Source organism: Hemitrygon akajei, chromosome 16, assembly GCF_048418815.1.
Source record: "Hemitrygon akajei chromosome 16, sHemAka1.3, whole genome shotgun sequence".
Classification (NCBI taxonomy): domain Eukaryota; kingdom Metazoa; phylum Chordata; class Chondrichthyes; order Myliobatiformes; family Dasyatidae; genus Hemitrygon; species Hemitrygon akajei.
In genome coordinates, this window is record NC_133139.1 from 76,157,264 (window position 1) to 76,181,005 (window position 23,742).

The window sequence follows — 23,742 nt, forward strand, 5'->3', positions numbered from 1 at the left end:
TGTCAAAAGAAATCCTGGAGAGACAAGAGGAACACTATCCCTGATAGGGTGGCAAGAGGATGGGGTAAGAGCAGACGTGCATGAAATGGATGAGATGTGGTTGAAAGCATCATCATCTGGTATGGAGGGACCACTGTACAGGATCCAAAAAGCTGCCAAAAGTTGTAAACACAGCCAGCTGTATTGTGGACTCTAGTCTCCCCACATCAAGGACAATGTCAAAAGGTAAAGCTTGAAAAAAAGCAGCATCCATCATTAAGGACCTCCATCATTCGGGACATGCCTTCTTCTCATTGCAACCATTAAGGAGGAGGTCCAGAAATCTGAAGACACACACTCAACATTTCAGGAGAAGCTTATTCTCCTCCACAAAAGATTTCTGCATGGACCAAGTGAACTCACGAACACTACCTCAGTATATTTTCTTCTTCTCTTTTCGAACTACTTATTTAATATACAGAATGTATACTTATAATTGAACTGCTGCCTATGCAAAACAACAAAATTCATGACACATGCCAGTGATATTAAACCTGATTTTGAAACTTCAGAGCACTGGTACTGGAGGCAGTGAATGTTTAGGTTGTTGGATGGTGCCAGTGCAGCAGACTTTGCTCGTGGTAGTATTATGCTCTCTGAGTGATTTTTCAGAATATCATTCAAGTAAATGGATCACATCACATTCCAGACTTGTATCCTCAAAGATGGTGGGGTTGGCATCAGAAGGTCATCTGAAACTTCACGTCCTCTCAGATGAATTTCAGGCCTCCTTTAGGCCTGCATTCCATTATTCATTTTGATATTCTCTTATTCCCAACAATTGTTCAATTGTATATGGTTTATTTGGTTTATACATTTTAATTTCTTGTTTTTACAGAAACATACCAATTTCTCTCTATCCGATTAGAATTAGTTGTCCCGGTGCTGCTTTACCTGTGTTCTTTGTTCCCTTTAATCATAAAGGCCCATAAATCAATCCTCTTTGACATAGTTTGTCTTCCTGAGCTTTCATGTGCAACAATAGCTCTCAGTCTACATTTTGTGCTTAGTTGCTGTAGCATTTGAATCACCACATAATTATTTAAGAGGAGACACAAGAGACTGTGTATGAAACTGTGGGAGAAAGGACGGGCTTAATCCAGTGTGAAGACAAAAGGGATTGTAAATCCTGTAATCTGGAGCAACATATTGCTTGCTGAAGGAACTCAGCAGGTTAAGCAACATTTGTGAGGAATCAAAAAAATGTCAATGGGAGGGTAGTCAGTATAAAGAATAGAGGAGGGTGCTGAGACCATTTAAATCCACTCTTGACCCTGCAGTATTTGTTGAATGCCTGCTTTCATCAGCGTGCAGTTATTTGATTAATGCAGTGAGCATTGCAAACATAATATGGCAAAAAAAGCTGGAGCCTGCAAATGGACATCCCTATAATGGCAATACAGTAGTTAATTCTCCATTTGTATAATAGACCAGATCACAACAATTTCCATTGTCTCCAGGGGCTGTTGCTATGCTTATAATGAAAGTTTTTTTTTAAAAAAACACACATACAGTGTTTTATTTTATAAAAGATATAATCTTTAGTACATTGGTATTCAAAGTAGTTTCACTGTGTACTTGCCCTAAGTGTGAAACTGTCCACCCCCACATGATGGGAGAGTAGCAATTGCATAATTTGACCAAAAAATCTTAGTTTGCAGAAGAAACCTAAAAATGACACCCGGTTTCCTTATTAAATTGAGTGTAGTCTGTTAATTGGTGTTGAGCGAGTAGCACTCTATTTGTGCTTTCAGTTGAAAAGTCTTTATTTGCTGTCAATGCTTTGCAGAATATCTGGTTATGGCACTGCGCAGTAGATGAGAAAGTGTACATTAATTAGGAAAGCTAACAAAATGTTTTTTTTTGCTTGGGGAACTGAATACCAAAGTAAGGAGGTTAGATGTCACTTACAGTACTTTTGGATATTGGTGAGACCATAGCTGGAATGCAGAGTGTTGATTTATTATTAATAGAAGGATCTGCTGCAACATGGAAAATGAGGCCATCAAAGGCAACAGCAAGATAGTTTATGCTGCAGTAAAAGAAGTTACCGGCACCTTCACACCAAGAATTGGTGCAATCAGAAATGACAAAGGAAAAATTCTGACAGAAGATGCAGATGTGAGGGAAAGGTGGCTCGAGTACACCAAAAAACACTATCAAAATCTTGAGAATGAAAACCGTGACAAAGCCATTGACTGGACAACACTAGAACATGAACCCGAGCCACTACTGTCAGAAGTAGAAAGAGCAATCGAGAAGATTAAAAAGAATAAAGCACCTGGTCCAGACAACATATCAGCAGAACTACTGAAAGCAACAAGCACCTCAATGGCCCACGTCTTGCACCGTGTTGTCTGCGCAATCTGGTAGACTGGGAAATGGCCAACAGACTGGTGCAAATGTGTCTACATTCCAATTCCCAAGAAAGGGGAGCTCCTGCAGTGCAGTAATTACAGAACAATTGCATTGATATCACACGCCAGCAAGGTTCTACTCATAATCATCTCTGAGAGACTAAAGAACTATGTAGATAAAGAAATTGCACTGGAACAGGTTGGCTTCAGGAGTAACCGAGGTACCAGGGACCAGCTCTTCAACGTGCGCCTAATAACGGAGAAAATGAGAGAGGTCAATACCCCCCCTGTACATCTGCTTCATAGACTACTCAAAGACATTTGACTGTGTCCAATACACCAAACTGGTCAACAATGGCACCACACCTAGTGGCTCTTCTAGAATCACTGTATGCTATGCAATCCTCCAGCCTTCGGACCATATCTGGCGAGACTGAATCATTCTGCAATGGGAAAGTCCACCAAGGCTGCATCCTTTCTCCACACCCTTTTAACATCTACACTGAGACAATCATCAGACTGGCAATTCCAGACTACACCAGCATTAGAATAGGAGGAAGAACCATCAGTAACTTGAGATACACAGATGACACAGCTCTGCTAGCCACAACAGAAGAAGACCTGCAAGCACTATTCAATAATGTTGCAAAAGTCTCTGCTGAATTTAGATTGCTGATAAATGGCAAAAAGATCAAAGTTATGGTGATAAGCAAAACTGCAATTCAAGCTGACATCTACATTGGAAACGACAAGATCGAACAAGTGTCCTCCTTTATATACATACCTTGGTGCAGAACTAAATGACACAAATGAACGCAGCAAGGAAATAAGGCGAAGGCTAGCAATGGCATGCACAAGTGCTACCAAACTCTGGAACATCTGGAAAGATAGATCTGTGAGCAGTGACACCAAGATACACCACCTCAAGAATCTTGTTTGGCCAGTAGCCCTATATGGCTGTGAAACATGGACCCTAAAAGCAGCTGATGAAAAGAAGTTGACAAGGTATCATACGTTGAAAGGAGATCCAACAATTTCATCCTAGAAAAGATTGGCACAAAACCAATACTTCTGGAAACCATTATCCAAAGGAAATTTTGCTATTTTGGACACATTTCAAGAACTAATGACACACTGGAACGCAATGTGCTTGAAGGCAGAGTAGAAGGAAGCTGCTCCCGAGGCAGACAGAGGACAACCTGGATCAAAAACATCAAGAAGTGGACCAGCCTCACCGCCAGAGATACAAGAGGTTTGACAGCCAACAGATCGCAGTGGAAGAAAGTGGTCGCCGAGGCTCTGGCAGAGTATGGCACATAATGATGAAATGTGCTGATGGTAGTTCAGAGAAGACATACGACTATTACCAAGAATGGGCTGATTGTCTGATGAGGAAAGACATAGCAGAGTAGGTTTGACTGTACTGGATTTTGAATGAGTGAAAACACCCAATACCCTGAGAGATTCTGACAGAGTAGATATGGAGAGGATGTTACCAACTGTTGAAGAACAACAGAGTCACTACTCAAAAATAGATTATAACATATTTAAAATAGAGATGGGGCATATGTTTATTTCCCCTCAAAGTGCAATGAGTGTATCTTCTGATCTTGTGAGAAGCTTGAGAAGAAATTGCAAAGGACCTTGCAGAGATATTTGCTTCATCTTTAGCCGCAGGTGAGATTCCAGAAAGCCAGAGGGTGGCTAATGTGCCATTATTTAAGAAAGGCAGCAAAGACAAGTACAGGCTGGTGATTCTTAATATCAGTGGTAGGTCAGTTTCTGGCAAAGATTCTGAGGGAGAAAATCTATCAACATTTGAATGGAAAAGGCCTAATTAAGGTTCTGTGTGTGAGAAATTGTGTCCCATGAATCTCTTTTGAGGTTTTTTTTAGAGATAACCAAGAGGATAGATGAAGATGAAGAACAATAGATATTGGTTATATGACTTTAACAAAGCCTTTGACAAACATGGTAGTCTGGTCTGAAAAGTCAGATTGCTAATTGGATTTGACCCCAACACACTGCTGGTGTTAGGACCATTGTTGTTCGTTTTTCATTAACTGGATGTAAATGTATCATAAGGAATTGTTAGTAAGTTTGTGGAAATTTACTGAAGTGGATGGGAACATTGACACTGAAGAAAACTATTAAACATTACAGGGGGGGTCTTAATCAAGTACATAAGATTATTTGATTATTGGTAAATGGCTTTTGGTTTGAATAAGTGCAAAATGCAAAGTTTTATTTTAGGAAATCAAACCAGGGAAGGGCTTGTACAGTAGATGGTTGAGCCCTGGGATGTGTTGTGATCTTTGGAGTACATGTACATTGTTGACATCACAAGTAGACAGGGTGATGAAGAAAGTGCTGGCATACTACGTTCATCAGTCAAGACACTAGGACTAATTTTACGGCTATTCAAAACGTTGATGAGAACTCACCTGGAGTATTGGTAACACTTGTAAGAAAGGCATCATTAACTGGCAAGAGTGCAGAGAAGATTTACAAATATGCTGCTCGGGTTTGAGGGAGAGCAAAAACTAGAAGGCTGAGGTTGAGAGGTGAATAATTTTGAAACATGAGGGGCAACTTCATTTTCCACAAAAGGTGATGTGTACAGTCACCAGAGAATGTGGTTGCAGAAAATGTCCCTGTGCAGTCCATTTATTTTTGTCTGCCCGACATGCTCTTTGTATATGTTCTACTTTGTTTCATTTTCTGCAAGTTTCGGCTTCAAACCTGAATTGGTCTGTTGTAAGTGAGCCCCTGCAATAATGGTAGCACGATTTGTTCAGCCGGGCAGGTTTCTGTTTAGATGCTGCAATTTTGCTCACGTTCACTTTCATTCCTGACTGCTACTCAATTGCATCTCTTGCTGTGGCTTCCAATGATACAGTGGTTTCAACTGCTCTTCCAAATGTGAGTTGTGCTTCAGTTAGGAGTTGTTTTTGAATGATTTCTTGTAAGATTCCACAAACTAAACAATCTCTCAGTCTATTATTAATTTCATCGCTGAACCAAGAATGCTTAGACAATCTCTTCAATTCAGTTATGTATGCTGAAATGGATTCCCTTTCCTTTTGACACCATGTATGAAACCTAAAGAGTCATGCAATGAAAAATGGTTTTGTTTCTAAATGTCCATGTATTACTTTCATGATATCAGCAAAGCTCGTTTCAGCTGGTGTGTTTGGAGCAGTCAAACTGGATGCTCTTCCACCAATTGCACTCAGCAAAACTGACACTCATCTCTCATTGTCTATTAAAATACTACACAATCCGTTCAGTATACAACATCCAAGTACCTGTTATGCAATCAAATGCATCTATCTTTCTGATATAGCCAGCCATTTCTGCTTTTTGATAAAAATTATTATCATCATCATCTCCCAGTACTTATTGCTTATAAACCTGTGAATTTCATCCATTTTCCACTTTCTTCAAGCTCGATCATCCTGCTGTGCTTCCAAAGGGGAAAAAAACCTGCTGTGCTTTTTTTTAAACTCTTGAATATCTCTCTCCCTCTTAGAACCATAGAACACTACAGCACAGTACAGGCCCTTCAGCCCTCCATGTTATGCCGACCCATATAATCCTTAAAAAAAAGTACTAAACCCACACTACCCCATAACCTTCCATTTTTCCATTTCTTGTGAAGAAAAAACATTGTTCTATGCTTCAGCAGGTGGTAGTCACCTCTGGTTTGTTTTCAAACTTTCTTGTCACCACTATTATGTCACAATTAAGTTTCCATGAAGATGACCAATCAACTGATTGGGAAGTATATAAAAGCCAAGCGTTCGGAGGACACACCACAGGTGAACAGCGCACTGATGATGTCACCTCGTATGGTGATGAAATAATTGCAAATGGATTGTCAAGATCAGAAAGAAATTTAACCTAACAACGTGATTGAACCTTTGGAAGAGATGAGAAAAAAAAATTCTCTTTGGATGTTAGCTAAAGCTGAAGCATATGGAAATGAATGTAAGTTATTGATCTAAGTAGGAAATTGGCTGAGCAGTAAAAGGCAGAGAATAATGGATATGTACTTGAATTAGCAGGATGTGTTGAGTGGTGCCTTGTAGAAATCTGTGTGAGTTAGCGGAAAGTGTCAGATTAAAAAGTTTGTTGCTGATATGGCAATTGGCAATGCATTTGTGAGCAGTAAAATGAAATCATTAAATTATAAGAAGACATTAAATTAGGTGAAAATAATGGCAAATAGTTTTCAATCTAAGTAAGATTCTCGAAATTGGGTCTAAAAGGAAAAGAGCATGGTTCTTTCTCTATTAAGATATGTACTAAACACCAAAGAGATTTGAGGCACCATAGATATGAACCCTCAACCTGCAGAAAGTCAAAATAACAAGTGGAACTCTGGACAACATCTAGAGGTATAGCTGATTCCCATCTTCAACAACAATGATTGATTAGGTATGGAGAGAATCTGTGTTAACTAATGGTTTTCTTTATTGGTTCAATTAAAAATAAGCATGCAATTTGTGTAGTTTGGTTAAAAATAAGCACACACCCATGAGATTTCCCTAATACCTCCTGAACTATCAATCAAAATAGAAAAGTTGAGGAGTTCATGCTGGCCAGGTGCCCCTCTTGATCATGGTTTAATCTCCACACTTCTGATGTAGGCTCATCCACTTCCACAATGCAAGACGTACAAACAAGCTGGATGAACTCAGGAGGTCAGGCAGCATCCGTTGAGAGTCAAAGGGATGAAGGGTCTCGACCCGAAACGTTGACTGCTCCTTTCAACGGATGCTGCCCGACCTGCTGAGTTCATCCAGCTTGTTTGTATGTCTTGATTTGACCACAGCATCTGCAGTGTACTTTGTGTCCACTTCCACAATGATCGCTCTCTGAGTTTTCTACTGATGCTACATGCGGAAGTCTCCATCCTTATTCTCTTTCCTCATTAATTTGAATTGTTGTTTTAATTTTATTGTTTCTGTCCTATCTGGCCAGCTGTTGTCCATGTTCCCTTGGATGTAATCCAAGGCTACAGGCATCATTGCCCTATTGCTTTTTCACCAAATAGACTTGGGCGTAATGTCATTTTTTTTCCTTATCCCAAAGTCAAGATGATTCAAACTATTTCTAGCTATCTCATGTCAGCTTCTGGGCTCATTACCTCTGTTCACAGACTGTTCCATTAAGTTTCTAGCCAGCACAGGTCCAGACTATATGGAGTTTCTGGCACAATCCCCATGAAGTGATGCCTGGAGGACTACAAGAGCTTGAAGAACCCCAATTTTGGAAAAGCTGTATTGGCATGTAAACTTGATAAATGGCTTACCTGAATAAATTCAAAGCTGAATGGTGATTTGTTTGGGGAGTTCAAGCCCTGTTGGGATAGTAAATAAATCAGACATTTTGAAATTAGCAAACAGTGTGGAATCAGAAACAAGGGAAAATCTACAGATAGAGGAAATAGAGTTAGCAGTCAACAGTTTGGGCTGAGACCCTTCATCAGGATGAAGTGTCTCGGCCTGAAATGCCGACTGTATACACTTTTCCATAAATGCTGCCTGGCATGCTGAGTTCCTCCAGTATTTTGTGTGTGCTGCAGGTAGAACACAGGAGAACTTTGGAATTCTTCTACAGACCTAAAATTTGTAACGTTTAGTTCACAAAGCGTTATGAATACAGGTGAAATGGAGGAATGAATTGTGTCCCTAATGCTCCTCAGGCCAATACATAACTATGAGAAACAAATATCTGGTCAGTAATTGATAACTCTATGTGAGTTTGCTGCAGCCACAGTATTTCCTGCACTTTAGCTTTATGACAAAGCATCTGATCCATCTTTTCTCTGACAGAGTTTGGCTATGACAAGTGAGTCATAGGACATAGGAGCAGAATTAGGTCATTCGGCCTGTCAAGACTGCTCTGCCATTCCATCATGGTTGATTTATTATCCCACTCAACCCCATTCTCCTGCCTTCTCTTTGTAACCTTTGACTCTCTGATTAATCAAGAACTTTTAACCTCCAACTTAAATATACCCTATGACTTGGCCTGTACAGCCATCTCCGGCATTGAGCTCCACAGATTCACCACCCTCAGGCTAAAGACATTTTTCCTCATTTCTGTTCAAAATAGATGTCCCTCAATTCTGTGTCTGTGCTCTCTGGTCCTAGATTACCCCACTAAAGGAAACATCCTCTCCACATCTACTTTATCCAGACCTTTCAACATTCAAAAGGTTGTAATGAAATCTCCCCCCCCCCTCATTTTTCTCATCTCTAGCGAGTGCAGGCTCAAAGCGATCAAACACTCTTCCTGTGTTAACCTTTTCATGCCTGGGATCACTCTTATGAATCTCCTCTGAACACTCTCTAATGTGAGCATATCTTTTGTTAGATAAGGTGCCCAAAACTGCTCACAATACTTCACAAGTACAGCCTGACCAGTGCCTTATAATGCCTGATCATTACATCATTGCTTCTGTATTCTAGTCTTCTCAAAATGAATGCTAACATTGTATCTGTCTTCCTTTCCACTGACTCAACCTGCAAGTTAACTTTTAGAAAATACTGCACAAGGACTTTTGATTTTTGAATTTTCTCCCCATTTCAAAATTAGTCCAAGGCTTTATTCCTTCTGCCAAAGTGCACTTCCCTGTATTGTATTCCATCTGCCACTTCTTTGCCCATTTCACCAATCTGTCTAAATTCTTCTGTAGATTCCTCAACACTACCTGCCCCACACCTATTTTCATATCATCTGCTAGCTTGGCTACAATGCCATCAATTCCTTCATCCAAATCTTTGACAGAAATGTGAAAAGAAGCAGTCCCAACAATGAACCCTCACCACCAGCACCCAACCAGAAAAGGCCATATTTATTCCCCCTATTTGCCTTCTGCTAGTCAGATAATCTTCTAACCATGCTAGTACCCTTCCAGTCATACCATGAGCTTTTATCTCACTAATTATCTCAAGTGGCCCCTTATCAAAGGCCTTCTGAAAATCCAAGTAAACAACATCCACTGACTCTCTTTTGTCCATCCTCCCTGTTATTTTCCTCAAAGGATTCCAAAAGACTTGTCAGGTAAGGTTTCCCTTAAGAACACCCCTATTGACATCAATGGATCTCAGGTTGAGAGGGTGAACAGCTTTAAGTTCTTTGGCATAAACATCACCAAGGATCTCATGTGGTCTGTACATACTGGAACAACAGCACATCTTTCACCACAGACGGTTGATGAAGTTTGGTGTGGGCCCCCAAATCCTAAGAACTTACTATAGGGACACAATTGACAGCATCCTGACTGGCTGCAAAACTGCCTGGTATAAGAATTGTACTTCCCTTATTCGCAGGACTCTACAGAGAGTGGTGCGGACAGCCCAGCACATCTGTAGATGTGGATTTTCCACTATTCAGGACATTTACAAAGACAGGTGTGTAAAAAGGACCCGAAGAATAATTGGGTACCCAAGCCACCTCAACCACAGACTGTTTCAGCTGCTACCATCTGGGAAACGGTTCCGCTGCATAAAATCCAGGAACAACAGGCTGTGGGACAGCTTCTTCCATCAGACTGCTTAACTCATGCTGACACAACTGTTTTTCTATGAAATATTGACTGTCCTGTTATACATACTATTTATTAAAAATTACTATAGATTGCACATTTCACATTTAGACGGAGATGTAACGTAAAGATTTTTCCTCCTCATGTAGATGACAGATGTAAGAAATAAAGTCAATTCAATTTAATTGAATTCAAGATGATTAATATGATACCCTCTCACTTTATGTCCATCGCCTCCCTGTGGTGCTTCTCCCAGCTTTTCTTTCTTCCACAGCCTTCTGTCCTCCCATCAGACTCCCCGTTCTCCAACCCTGTTTCTCTTTCATCAATCTACTTCCCAGCTCTTTACTTCATCCCTCCCACTCCTGGTTTCACCTGGTGTTTCTCTCTCACCTCTCCCTACCTTTTAAATCTACTGCTCAGCTTTTTTTCCCCAGTCCTGCCGAAGGGTCTTGGCCAGAAATGTCGACTGTAATTTTTTTCTATAGATGGTGCCTGGCCTGCTGAGTTCCTCCGGCATTTTGTGTGTGTTGCTTTGATTTCCAGCATCTGCAGGTTTTCTTTTGTTTGTTTTAGTTTTCTCTGGGTTCTTTATGGTCACATTTAACCCAGCAAAAATGATTATTCTGATAACTGGAGGTTTTTCTCTCTCTGGAGTTTTCAAATCCCTGAAACCAGCTAGCCATGGTTCTGGACTCCTGTTTCTAATAACATGGCAGTTATGATATGAAATGCAATGAATAACCATATTAGTCTAATTGTTACAGTGAAGTCAGAGACTGCATTTTGTTTCATTTATTTGTTTATTGATACAGCGTGGAGTAGGTCCATCCAGCCCTTTGAGCTACACTGCCCCAGCAACTCCATAATTGTAATTAACCCTAACCTAATTACGGGACAGTTTACAATGATCAATTAACCAACCTTGATACATCTTTGGACTGTGGGAAGAAACTGGAGGACCTAGAGAAAACCCAAGTCTACTATGGAGGGAGTATGTACAGAGACTCCTTACAGAATGGCACCGTAATTGAACTCTGAACTACAAAACACCCGGAGCTGTGAGAGTCGTGCTAACCACTACGCTACTATGGCTCAAGTAATTGGTTAACTGTCAACTCTGGTCATGTGCACAGAGCAAAATCTATTCAATTGCCAATTCAGTGTATTTAATTTTATAATATTACAAATCCCAATAGTGATATGATGCTGTATTAATTTAGATTTTTGACAGTGAAGACATAGTGAGTTGTTAATTATTGATGAGCTCCAAGAATACAGCATTCCTCTTTAGGGCTAAAAAGCCAATACTTGTAATAAACCTTGCCAGTAAGAAGTAACTACAAGATGCATTAATGATAAACTAAACCAGGAATAATATATTTGAGATTATTGGTGCAGCATTAACATTAAGGCAAAAATTCCCAGAAAACACAAATAAAGTGTGACTTAAAAATAAACACACCCCATTTCCTCCTCCAACCATCAGGAAGAGAGACTCCATTTTGTCCCAGAGTTGTTCTCTCAACCAGAGAGCCCTGTCTCCGTTCAAAGTTCAAAATTTTGAAGTTCAAGGTAAAATTTGTTTTAATCAGAATATATACTTGTCACCACATACACCCCTCAGTTTCTTTTCCTGTGGGCTTTCTTACCAAATTTATAGAGCAGTAAATGTTACCAGGATCAATGGACAACAAACTGTGCAAATGCGAATATAAATTAATAGCAATAAATAACAAACATGAAGTAACAAGATAAAGAGTCCTTAAAGTGGGGCCATCACTTATGGGAACACTGGAAGTAGAATGAGTCTTGTTATCCCCTTTTGTTCAAGAGCCTGATGGTTCAGGAGTAATAACTGTTCTTGAACCTGGTGGTGTGAGTCCTGAGGCTCTTGTACCTTATACCTGATGGCAGCAGTGAGAAAAGAGCATGGCCTGGGTGGTGAGGATCTTTGAATGTGACTGCTGCTTTTCTACATCAATATTTCATGTAAATATGCTCAGTGGTTGGGACTTTACCTGTGACGTAGTGAGCCACAATCCACTATCTTTTGTAGGATTTTCTGCTCAAAGGTATTGGTGTTCCCGTACCAAGCTGTGATGCAGCCAGTCAGCACACTTTCCACCACACATCTATAGAAGTTTGCAAAAGTTTTTGATGACGTGCCGAATCTCCGCAGTCTTGTGAGGAAGCAGAGGCACTATCGTGCTTTCTTTGCAATCGTGTTTGTGATGCATAATCCAAGTGTGCTGAAAAATCATTGGTGGATCTAAATCACAGGAAGAACCATCTCCTAAAATGAAGGATCTGCTCCAGCAGTGAGCAGGCATTCAGAAAGTTATTGGCTTGATGATTGGTGTGTGTAATTAAAGAAGTGGAGCTGGATTCTGAGATGTTAGCTGTCATAAAGAAAGGCAGATTTTTTCCTCTAGTACTTGCGTGGTCAATTCAAATAATTTGTCATTTTGTACTGAATCTAGTTTAATGGACTAGCTGGTCCCTGAGTATGCTCTTCATCAATTTGTTGCCAACATTCACCTTTTTCTCTTCTAGATAATACATATCTTGCTGCCATACAGTTCTTTACCTTCTGATGGATGAAGACCCTAACACTGCAAACCCTTGTTCCCATGGCAAGTCCTGCAGTCAGCCCCGACTCTTCCTCTTCTGATAACCTCAGTCCAGATGAATTGGAGCTACTGGCAAAGTTAGAAGAGCAAAACAGGTGAGGGCAACATTTAACATAATACAAAGCAATGTGTTTTTTTTAATGAATACTATAGCAGGGATCTTACATGTTTTATTTGAAACTACTTTTTCTTGTTATAGGCAAGCCAGACTCTTTAATATTCTGGGACTTGAGTCTTCCTTTCTTTGGCCTGAGAACTGATTTCAATTGGAAAACACTAAATGCAGCCACTAGATATCTGAAATAATGCAGAAAGTACTGGAAACATTCAGCAAGGCGATTAGCATCTATAAAAAGAATAACTATGCTTCAGGCTGAATACCCTGCATTAAAACCTTTTTAATAATGGGTGTTCAACATGAAATGTTACCCATCTTTCTCTTTCCCACAGATTCTGCCTGAGCTGCAGAATGGTCCACTATTTTCTGTTTTTATTTAGGAATAAAAAGACCTCTTTCTGATCTCTCAAGTGAAAGATTATGTCTAAATATGAGTTATTTTTGAGGCCTCTTTACTAGCTTGAGGGCTTAATTATATTACTAAATGCAATGAATATAGAACATTGAACAGTACAGCACAGGAACAGGCTGTTGGCCCACAGTTGTCTGCCGAATCAATTAGTGATCAAATAATTAACTAAACTAATCTCTATATAGTCTGCAAAATATCCATATCCTTCCAATCTCCTCACATTCATGTGTCTATTTAAATGTTTCTTAGAAGTCTCGATTATTTTGGCCTCTACCACCACCCCAGGCAGAGCATTCCAGGCACCCACAACTTCCTGCGTAAAAACAAAATAAAAACAATTTGCCCCTCACATTTCCATTGAAATTACCCCATCTCATCTTAAATACATGCCCTCTGGTATTAGATATTGCAACTCTTGGGAAAAGGATCATTTCTCTACTCAATCTATGCCTCTCATAATCTTATTAGATCTCCCCTTGCACTCCACCACTCCAGGGAAAATTACCCAAGTTTGTCCAACCACACATTATAGCACATAGATATAATCTAATCTAAATATAAGTATAAATTGATATTACACAGTTCCTGCACTGCCTGTATCATTTCAAATCATTTGGTAGAAAGTTCTCTGAAAGTGGAACTGCATGTACCTAATGTCAAAAAATAACCAACGAATGGAATTTTATAATCCTTCTGCAAGAACAGCCACATAAGTGTATATTTAGATTTAACATATAATTAGTCATAGAAGAAATGCAGGAGGAAGTGGAGAGTAAATACCAGCATGGTGACAGTGCGATTGCATGCAGCAGGACTGCATGGGTGTGTAAGGATATTGTGCTGGGCATTTCCTTTGGGAGAACACTTGGTGTGAAGGATGCTGGACATTGTGGGGGATAGAGGTCTGTGTATGAGTGATAGGAGGTGCATGCAGCAGAAATAGGAAGTGGAGGTGGAATGAGGACAGGGATTATATGGAGGTGGGTGCTAGGGCTCATGTTGGAGATGGATGGATGAGTTAGGAGTTGTGATGCAATGTAGTGCAGAGGCGAGATGTATGAGGTTATTGTCATTTGGCAGTGTGAAGAAGGGGAAACGTGGTTATGAATGGAATTGAAGTCATGGTAATGGTTTGACTTGGAGAAAGATATACATTGTGGATTCAAAGTTAAAATGTAGTAATTGTCGAAGTTCTGTTACCAAATACAACCTTGAGATTCATTTTCTTGTAGGCCTTCCCATGAAAATAAAGAAATACACTAAAATTTATGAAAAGCTGTGCATAAGCAGACTGAAAAATAACCAATGTGCAAAAGAAGACAAAATTCTACAAATAAAAAATAACAAGTTATTTTTAAAAAGTAATTAATAACTGTCAACATGAGTTGTCAACTCCCTGATCGTGGGTCTGTAGGTTGTGGAATCAGTGCAAAGTTCTGGTGAGTGAAATTTTCCATGCTGGTTCAGGAGCCTGATGGTGTAAGGTAATAACAGCTCATGAACCTGGTGGTGTGAGACCCAAGGCCTCTTGTACCTCCTGCCCAATGGTAGTGGTGAGAAGAGAGCATGGTCTGGATGGTCAGAATCTTTGATGATGGATGTTGCTTTCTTGTGGCAGTGCTCCATTTCAATGTGCACAATAGTGGAGAGGACTTTTCCTGTGGTGGACTGGGCTGTATCCATCTCTTTCAGTAGACTTTTCCATTCCTCGCCATTGCTGTTTCCATATCAGGCCATGATGCAACTAGTTAGAATACTCTTCACTGTGTATCTGTAGAGTTTGTCGAAGTTTTAGATAACATGCCAAATCTACATAAACTTCTAAGAAAGCAGAAGTACCATTGTGCCCTCATTGCGATGGCACATAAATGTTGGTCCCAATACAGATCCTCTAATATAGTAACGTTAAGGAATTGAAAGTTACTGACTCTTTCCACTTCCAATACCTTAATGAGGACTAGCTCATTGACCTCCAGCTTCTTCTACTGATAGTCGCTAATCGGGTCTTTGCTTTTGCTAAAATTGAGTGACCCGTTGTTGTCTTGGCACTATTTAAACAGTTTGTTGATCTCCTGTGCACTGATTCATCACCTTCTTTGATTTGGCCAACAAGACTGGCATCATCAGCAAACTTCCAAAAGGCATTGGAACTGTACTTAGCCCCATAAGCATAGGTGTGCAGTGCGTAGAGCTCTAAGCACACAGCCTTATGGTGCAGCTGTGTTGATGGTGATTGTGGAGGAGATATTGTGCCAATGTGTACTCTCTGAGGTCTGCAAGTGAGGAAATTGAGGATCCAGTTGCACATGGAGTCAATGAAGACCAGGTCTTGGAGCTTGGTGATGAATTTTAAGGGGATGCTAGTGTTGGATGCTGAGCTACAGTTAATGAAGAGCATCCTGATATATCTATCTTCATTGTCCAGATGTTCCAGGGTTGAGTGGAGAGCCAATGAAATGGCATCTCCTATTGACCTGTTGTGATGGTGGGCAAATTGGACTGAATCTAAGTCACTCCTTAGGCAGGAGTTGATAATCCTCTCAATGAACTTCATCACAGTGCACATAAGTGCTACTGGATGATAATCACTGAGGCAGTGTACCATATTCCTCTTGGGAACTGGTACGATTGAAGTCTGCTTAAAGCAGGTGGATACCTCCAACTGCCAAAGTGAAAAATCAAAGCTGTTTATAAACACTCCAGCCATTTGATTAGCACAGGTCTTCAGTACTCAGCCAGATACACCACCGTAGATTCATGCTGCTAAAGGATGCTCTCGCGTTGGTCTCAGAAACTGAAAACACAGGGTCGTCGGAGGCTGTAAGGCTTGTGAAGCTGTCAGTCAAATTGAGCATAAAAGGCTTTGAGCTCATCTGGGAGCACAACTTTGTTGTCATATATGCTGCTTGGTTTTGTTTGGTAGGAGCTGATGGCAGTCAAACCCTTTGAACATCTTTCAAGTTTAGTCTGGAATTGTCACTCTGCATGTGAGATGGCTCTTTGGAGGTCATACCCAGACTTTATGATCTTTCTTGTATCACCAGTCCTGAACACCACTGATCTAGCCCTCAGTAGTTTTCAGAACTGTTGGTTTATCTAGGGTTTCTGGTTGGGGAAGTTTCTGAATGATTTTGTGGGGACACACTAGTCTACGAGTGTTTTTATAAGGTCGGTGACAACCTTGGTGTATTCATTCAGGTTCCCTGTTGAGATCTTGAACATTGCTCAGTCTGCCAACTTGAGACAGTCCTGTAGCCACTGCTTTGCCTCCCGTGACCACCTCTTTATTACCCTTACCTCTGGTGTCTTGCTCTTTAGTCTCTGCCTGCATGCAGGTAGGAGGAGGACATCCAGATGATAAGATTCTCCAAAAGGCAGTCAAGGGATTGAATGGTAGCTATTCTTGATGGTAGTGTAGCAGTGGCCAAGTGTGTTGGGTCCTCTCATGCTACAGGTGGTGTGCTGATAGTTAATGTGCAGAGATTTCTTCAGCGAGCCTGATTCAAGTTTCTAGCAAGAATGTGAAAGGCATCAGCGTAGGCCCTTAATTGCTTGTTAGTCATGGCACTCAATGCTTGCTTGACATTTGCCTTTGGTGGTATATAAACTACAGTCAAGATCACTCTTGGTAGGTAGAACAGTTGGCATTTAATCATTAGATGCCCCAGCTGGGAAGAAAAGAGTGAGACAAGACTGCTACATCTGAGCACCATGGTGAGTTTATTGTCCAGTCTATCTGGTGGATTGAGAACCTCTCAGGCTAGAGCGCCATATCCGGAGTGTGGGATATGAGCCACATTTCAGTAAAACTGAGAGCACAGCAATTCCACATTTCCCTCCAATACACCAATTTTACCTGTAGCTCCTCTAATTTATTCCCCAGTTACTGCACATTGGTCAGGAGGATGATAGGGACTGGTGGTCATGTTCCCTGTCACTTCATTCTGGTCTAAAGTCCTCCATGGTCCACTCTTTTCCTATAGCAGTAGACATCTGTTCACTTCCAGGTGCGTACCGACATTTATGAGAGTCAAGTTTGCCAAGTCCTTCAGGAGTGTGTTTCTTAAAGGGAAATTACAAGATGAAGATTGCTTCAATAACAGTTCAGAAGATGTATACCTAGTAGATTTGTGAACTGGCTGCAAAACATTGCCATATGCCACCAGTGTCACCATTGATCCACTAATTTTGTGAAATATTCTCCTGGAATGGGTAATACAAGGACACAGGTAAAAGGAAAACACAGGAGATTTGGGTAAATATTCTGTGGTTATGGGCTTTGAAGCCTTATTTCAGGCTGATTATAGCTAGCTTGCTGTCATGGTTTGCTTTAGTGTGGGCCCCTGTGGTAGAAGTACAGAGATGTATTTAGGTCACAAACAAAGAAAATCTGCAGATGCTGGAAATTTGAGCAACACACACAAAATGCTGGAGGAACTCAGCAGGCCGGGCATCATCTCTGGGGGAGAAAAGTACAGTCGACGTTCCTTCAGTGTTTTGTGTGTTGATGTATTTGGGTGCTTGATATTTGATCCACTGAGCAGGCATGTTTCCGTACTCAGATCTGATGATGTAGAAAAATGTTAATGTTAGGATGTGAAGACAAAACTAGCTGTTTCCTGGGTTCCACTGAAATGGTGCCAGTCTTAAAAGATTTTTGTTTGGGATATGCTAGGATGGAAATGTAGGGAGGGACTTGTCATACATTATTCTGTGTTATTGATGCTTACCTTTTATGATTTACCTAAACTGTTGAATTTTAATTGCTATTGTTAATGCAAAACAGCATTCATATTGAAATACTGTCCATCCTTAATACAGTGAGGTAATTATTGATGTATTCTGAATATATAATAAGCAGTACTATTCCATTATGTTTTGAATTCAATTATAAATCTCTAACATTTACCAGGTTGCTGGAAGCGGACAGCAAGTCATTGCGGTCTGTGAATGGATCGCGGCGGAACAGCAGCGGCTCGCTTGTGTCAAGCTCCTCCGCTTCGAGCAACTTGAGCCACTTGGAGGAAGACACATGGATTCTGTGGGGTCGGTTGATCAATGAATGGGAGGAAGTGCGCAAAAAGAAAGAGAAACTGCTGAGGGTGAGGAACATGGACAGGGCTTGCTACTGCTGCAGTTTATCAGTGGGGTATCGAAAAGTCTTTTTAAAACCAGTTATCATTTCCAAAGGAACCATCAAGTCAGAGTTTTTTCTTGAGTAGAAACACTGAGTTAATATTGGCCAGTTAAAGGAAGAGGGAATAGCTTACAAGTTTGATTGGGATCCAGCAGAATGCTGATCCATCCTGCTTTCGAATCCTAATATTTTCTGTTTCTATTTTTTTTTAGGTTGTCAGTGTCTGGATATACTTTTACTTTAAAAGAAAGCCGTACTTTCTTTAAACTTAAGGTTCTCCTTGTAATGTAAGGACTGAACCTAGCTGAACCACACTTCATGTGGAATACTAGAGATAAGAAATATGCAGAAGTTGCAGACTTCACAGTTTTACATTAAACAGTGTTTATTTAACCATGTGATGGTAGATTACAGAAGTAGGTTGTTCTATCACCTACTTTTTGTGCCACTCACTTTAATCTGTCCTATTATTAACTCTTTAATTGCAAATGGTGCACTTAAAATATTCCTGAACTTAAGCTTCGACAAAATCAACTGTTATACCTTGCTGCTATAAGGAGAGTGTGTTCAACCATTCACCGCTCCAATCCTGCATTCTTGAAACTATTCCAATAAATAGTTTTTTCAACCTTAATTTACTTAAGCTTTTGAAGTGTACTTCCAAGAAGTGGAGTACTGCAGGTGAACCTCTGCTATTGTACAAGATGACCATAAATCAGGGTCTCTTGATTAAGCGTTTTGTTGATGTGGCCTGGCATCTGCAAACATCTCGGTCTTGTATTTTCTGCACCCACTTTTAATGGTTCAACTTAGCATGAATGTCATCTCTTTCTTTATATCAGAATATATGGTCTTCAGGTTTCTATTTGGATTAGTTTCTTCTGTATGTCTAATCTCTGATCCTTGCTGGAGCATCTTTGTTGTTTGCCACACTTAAAAAATTTGTCAACTACTAACTTTCAAAATTGTGCCTCGTAACCACACATCATCCTCCTTGGCCTTACCTCCAACTCCATTTCATTGCAAAAATAACTATGGCCATGGTGCTGAACCTGTTTGATTTTAACACCTCCCATACTTTCAAGGGCTTCCTATTTATCTATTACATATCACCTTATAGATGAATAGTAATTTGGCAAGTCCTTGTTCACCACGGCTTCATCACGTTCACCTTCCTCAGTAAACATTTAGAACTTCAGCACTACTTCCTGCCTTCACATATCAATCTCCAGTTTGTTCCCTACTGTCCTGTTCCTGCAACAATCATTTTGCTGTAAAAATGCCAATTGGATGATCTTTGGGATTTACTTTCCAATAGTTGTCACACTGACAGACAAATGTATGCTAAAATACAGATGTGATTAACATACAGATAAAAGCTTAGAGCCTGCTTCTGGTTTGTAAATTTAACATAAGTGACCTAGGTACAGGAAAGACACGGCTTTTCAAATAATGTTACGTTAGTGCTTGAATCTGAATTAGTATTACATATTTACAATACCTTTCTCAAGTGGAAGAAAAAATGTAGGGGATTTGTTACTTAAACTCATTTTATTTGACCCAGTTCTTAATGATTATCAACTTGTGCCAGATCTAATTAGGAATTGACAGTAAAATTGTCATTTGGATCAAAATCAAGCTCCAACGCTGTATTCTTTTTGTTTCTCGACCAGAGATGCAGGTATTTATATCCCAGGATATGTCTGCATTCTGTTGTCCTCAACAATAAGAACAAAGTTGTGACCCTTGGGGATGAAAACCTCCTGCTGCTGGTTGAGAATTGTGACTGTGAGATGGAGTTGTATTTGGCTATAATATTAACACTATACCAAGATCAATCAAAAGCCAACCCCAGCCATAGATGCATTTTATTTTCTGACTCAACCTGAAAATCACCTTAACTCTATCTCAAGCAAACTGTTGATCTATCTACTTATGAATGTAACCCCATATACTCTTCAAGATCAGAGAACACATAGTAATGCAAATCAAAAATCATCACGACCTGATTAAGTTGACCAGAAGCTGAATGTTTTATGTGAATGTATTGCCAAACCTGAATTAATTCTGCTACATATGGTATGGGTTAGATAATCAGGCTCTGTTATGAAGCACCAATTTACATCACCTTTAATTCTAAGTACAACATGCTGTAAAGAGGCAGCTTGCTTTTGAATTTGAAAGTCCTGTTTTCAGCTATAATCTCAGAATGGTGAAGGTCCTTCTCCTTAGAACAAAGATGGCTGAAGGGAGGTCTTAATGGATGTGTACAAATTACTGACTCCCACAGCTACCTCCACAACCTTCTCACCCTGTCTCTTGTAAGGATGCCAATTTCTCCAACTCCACTGCAACTGCTCTCATTCTTCCATTCTAGGATATTTGAAATGTCCTTTTTTTTCCAGAAAGCATTGCTTCCCTTCTGCTATGGTTGATGGAGCTTTCTGTCACATTTCCTCTATCTCTCAGACTTGTGTTCCCTTGGTTAATGGTAAGGCTCCATGGTATAAAAAAATTGGGAAACCCTGCTCTGGACACAACAGATTTCCCCTAATCGTCATGTACGCTCCATTGCAATTTTTTATCCAGCTGCAGTGAAATCCCACCAGCAGCTTTACTTTTTCCTCCTTATCTTATTCCGCCTTGCATGGTATCCCTTCTTCCATGACTCCCAGGTCTGCTCTTCCTGCCCCATCCACCCTTCCCTGACCTCAAGAGATCTTTTACCTCAGGAAGTGCAACATTTGTCCTTGCACCACCTCTTTTAACACCATCTAGGGTCCCAGACAGCCCTTCCAGGTGAGACAAAGATTCACTTGTTCTTCCTCGAACCTTGTTTGCTGCATTAGGTTTTCCTAATGTGGCCTTCAAGTCAATGATCAGACCAAGTGCAGGCTGGGCAACTATTTTGCAGAACACTTACTTTCTGTCTGCAGTGTCTATCCTGAGCTCCCAGTTGCATGGCATTTAATTTCCTCTTCCCATTGCCACACCAACCTGTCCATCCTCTGCCTTCTCCAGTGCCAGGGTGAGGCCCACCACAGAAGAGAGAAATAACACTTCATGTTCTGCATATGTAGTCCACAAACCAATGGTAAGAGTGTGAATTTTCCGATAACCCATACCTGCAGTTTCCCTCCTCCTGATCCTCCTTCCATTTTAATCACCTATTTTCATCCCTGATGCACCATCAATAACTCTCTGAGACGTGAGGCGAAATATTGGCTTTTATTGACTGGAAGAAAGAACAAACAGTAGTTGACCACCATACTACATCCTGGAGATTGAGGGCAGGGCTCAGGCCTCAATCGCCTTTATACCGGGGTCTGTGGGAGGAGCCACAGTCAGTGGTCAGCAGGGGGGGGGCGTGTCCAGACAGGTATATGTAGTTCACCACAATCCCCTCCCTCATTGTTTCCTTCCACATACTACCCACACATTTTACCCACTGATTCTCTTCTCCCTCCCCACTACCCCCATCCCCACCTGGTCCTGCTTCTATCTGCCTTTCAGCTCCCCTCCTGATGTTTCCCATTATCACCTTCGTTGCTTACAAGGCTCCAGATTCTGTATGCTTGCTTATCTCCCTCCAGCAGCTGTACCCCACCTTCATTCTCCCATTCTCTCCTTGATCCATCTGCCTCTCTTTTCCCCTGCCTCCAGCTATCATCTACCTGTGCTCGCTTGCCTCTGTCTCCCATCTCCACCTCTCCCTCTCCCCTCACCCTCCTGGCTTGATCTGTCTGTCATCCATTAGCCTTCCACAATTCACCAATCAGCTCCAGGCCTTTGAGTCACCCTTCACCCTCTTCTTATATTGGTCATCTCCCCTCTGCCCTTTTAGAGGTGAAACCCAAAACATCACAAATTCCTTCACTTTTCTCAGCAAATGTTACTCCACCACACTCCCCCACATTCCTCCAGCAGATTACCTGTTGCTCCAAATTCCAGCATCAGCAGTAACTTGTATCTCTTGTATACTAAGATGGTTCTGGGGTAAGTAGAGGCCTTGTTCCCATGAGTATTTAGTTCAAGAACTAGAGGGTCACAGTTTAAAATTTTGTACAGAAGATGCCTGGAGGACAGGGGTGAAACATTTTTACTTGTAAGCGATGTGATCTGTTTCTCTTCCTAATGTTGGAAGCAATCAATCAATGGTTTCAAATGGGAGTTGGAAGGACACTTGCAAAGAATAAGGGGAAGATCATGAGATCGAGCTGCCTTGAATTCTCCACGAGGAATCAGCGTCAACAGGGCTGAATGGCCTCTTCTGCTGTAACCATTCCATATTCAAATTCTATGAAAGTTCAAGAGTCCCATATTATTCTCAAATGCCACAAATGGTATGTTCACTGCTTCGCTTATGTGTGCACATGAATATTAAAAGTTTGACATTTCTCACCATCTTAGGCTGAGCATCAGGGGAAGGATTTTGCATCATCCACATTCAGATAGGAGTTCCAGTCTGAGCATCCCTGCATTATGATGCTTCTATTTATAAATAGAAAGTCAAAAAAAATTATAGGTGCTAAAAATCATAAAACAAAAGTGGAAAATGCTAAAAATACTCAGTGGGTCAGGCAGCCTGTCTTTGTCCCAACATTGCCTAGTTTTGATGCCAACTAACATGAACATTTTTCCCTCTACACTGCTGCCAGATCTGATTGTTTCCAGAACTCATTTTTTATCATATTTCCAACAACTGATGTGTTGTAAATCCCTCAGTTCCTGCACGTGTTTGTTTTGTCCGCCTCACCTATTAACTGGACAACACCAAAAATAATTGTTCACTGGATGACCTTGGTGTCCACCCTAACATGAATATTCCCTCTGTTCTCTCTACCCTCTACCCTTTCCTGCTGCTTTTTTTCTCAGATCTAATGAATAGTCCATGACCTGAATCATAAACTCTGTTTCACTCTAAGCAGATGCTGCCTGACCTACTCAGTGTTTCCACCATTCTCTGTTTTATTCTATCCAAGTAATGCTAGTATCATTGCAAAAATGTTCAAAGAAATGAAACCTTAAAAGCTGACTATCACCAAGAAGATATGCCCTGATTGCAGTGGGATAGTGGCACATAGTGCACATCCTGCAGCTGACTGTATTTCCCTGTATAATCATACGCATTGGTGCAGATATCCTAAAAATGCTCAAGTTTAAAAGTTTGTTCTAACACATTCCAATGCTGAATTTCAGAATATTTGCAGAAATTGTGGCAATTCCCTGCAAACTTTCATGGTAATTAATGCATGCATAGAGGTCCTTCTTAGTGGACTGATAAGGTAATTATTCAAAAATGTCATATTTTCTAACAGTTTGACTATTTTTATACATTTTTGCTTCAATTTTTAAATGACATTAAATGTTTCAAAAATATTTTTGGATTGCTTTAATGCTTCTGGATGCCAAGCAATCAAAACATCTAGCTTTTAGCAACTGGCTTAAACAGAGTATGCTCTGACAGCAGTCAACACTTCAACTTTAG

At 40.5% G+C, this 23,742-nt stretch overlaps 1 protein-coding gene across 11 annotated transcripts in view; it reads left to right on the forward strand.

Moving 5' to 3' along the window:
* The window catches only part of LOC140740196 (EVI5-like protein), a 258,676-nt gene that overhangs the window by 54,797 nt on the left and 180,137 nt on the right, over nt 1-23,742 (forward strand). For all 11 annotated transcript variants that reach the window (XM_073069213.1, XM_073069214.1, XM_073069216.1 and 8 more), the window contains exons 3-4: nt 12,511-12,682; nt 18,030-18,219. In XM_073069213.1, the coding sequence (XP_072925314.1) occupies nt 12,555-12,682; nt 18,030-18,219 (318 nt within the window). In that variant the 5' untranslated portion in view covers nt 12,511-12,554. The remainder of the gene's footprint in view (nt 1-12,510; nt 12,683-18,029; nt 18,220-23,742) is intronic.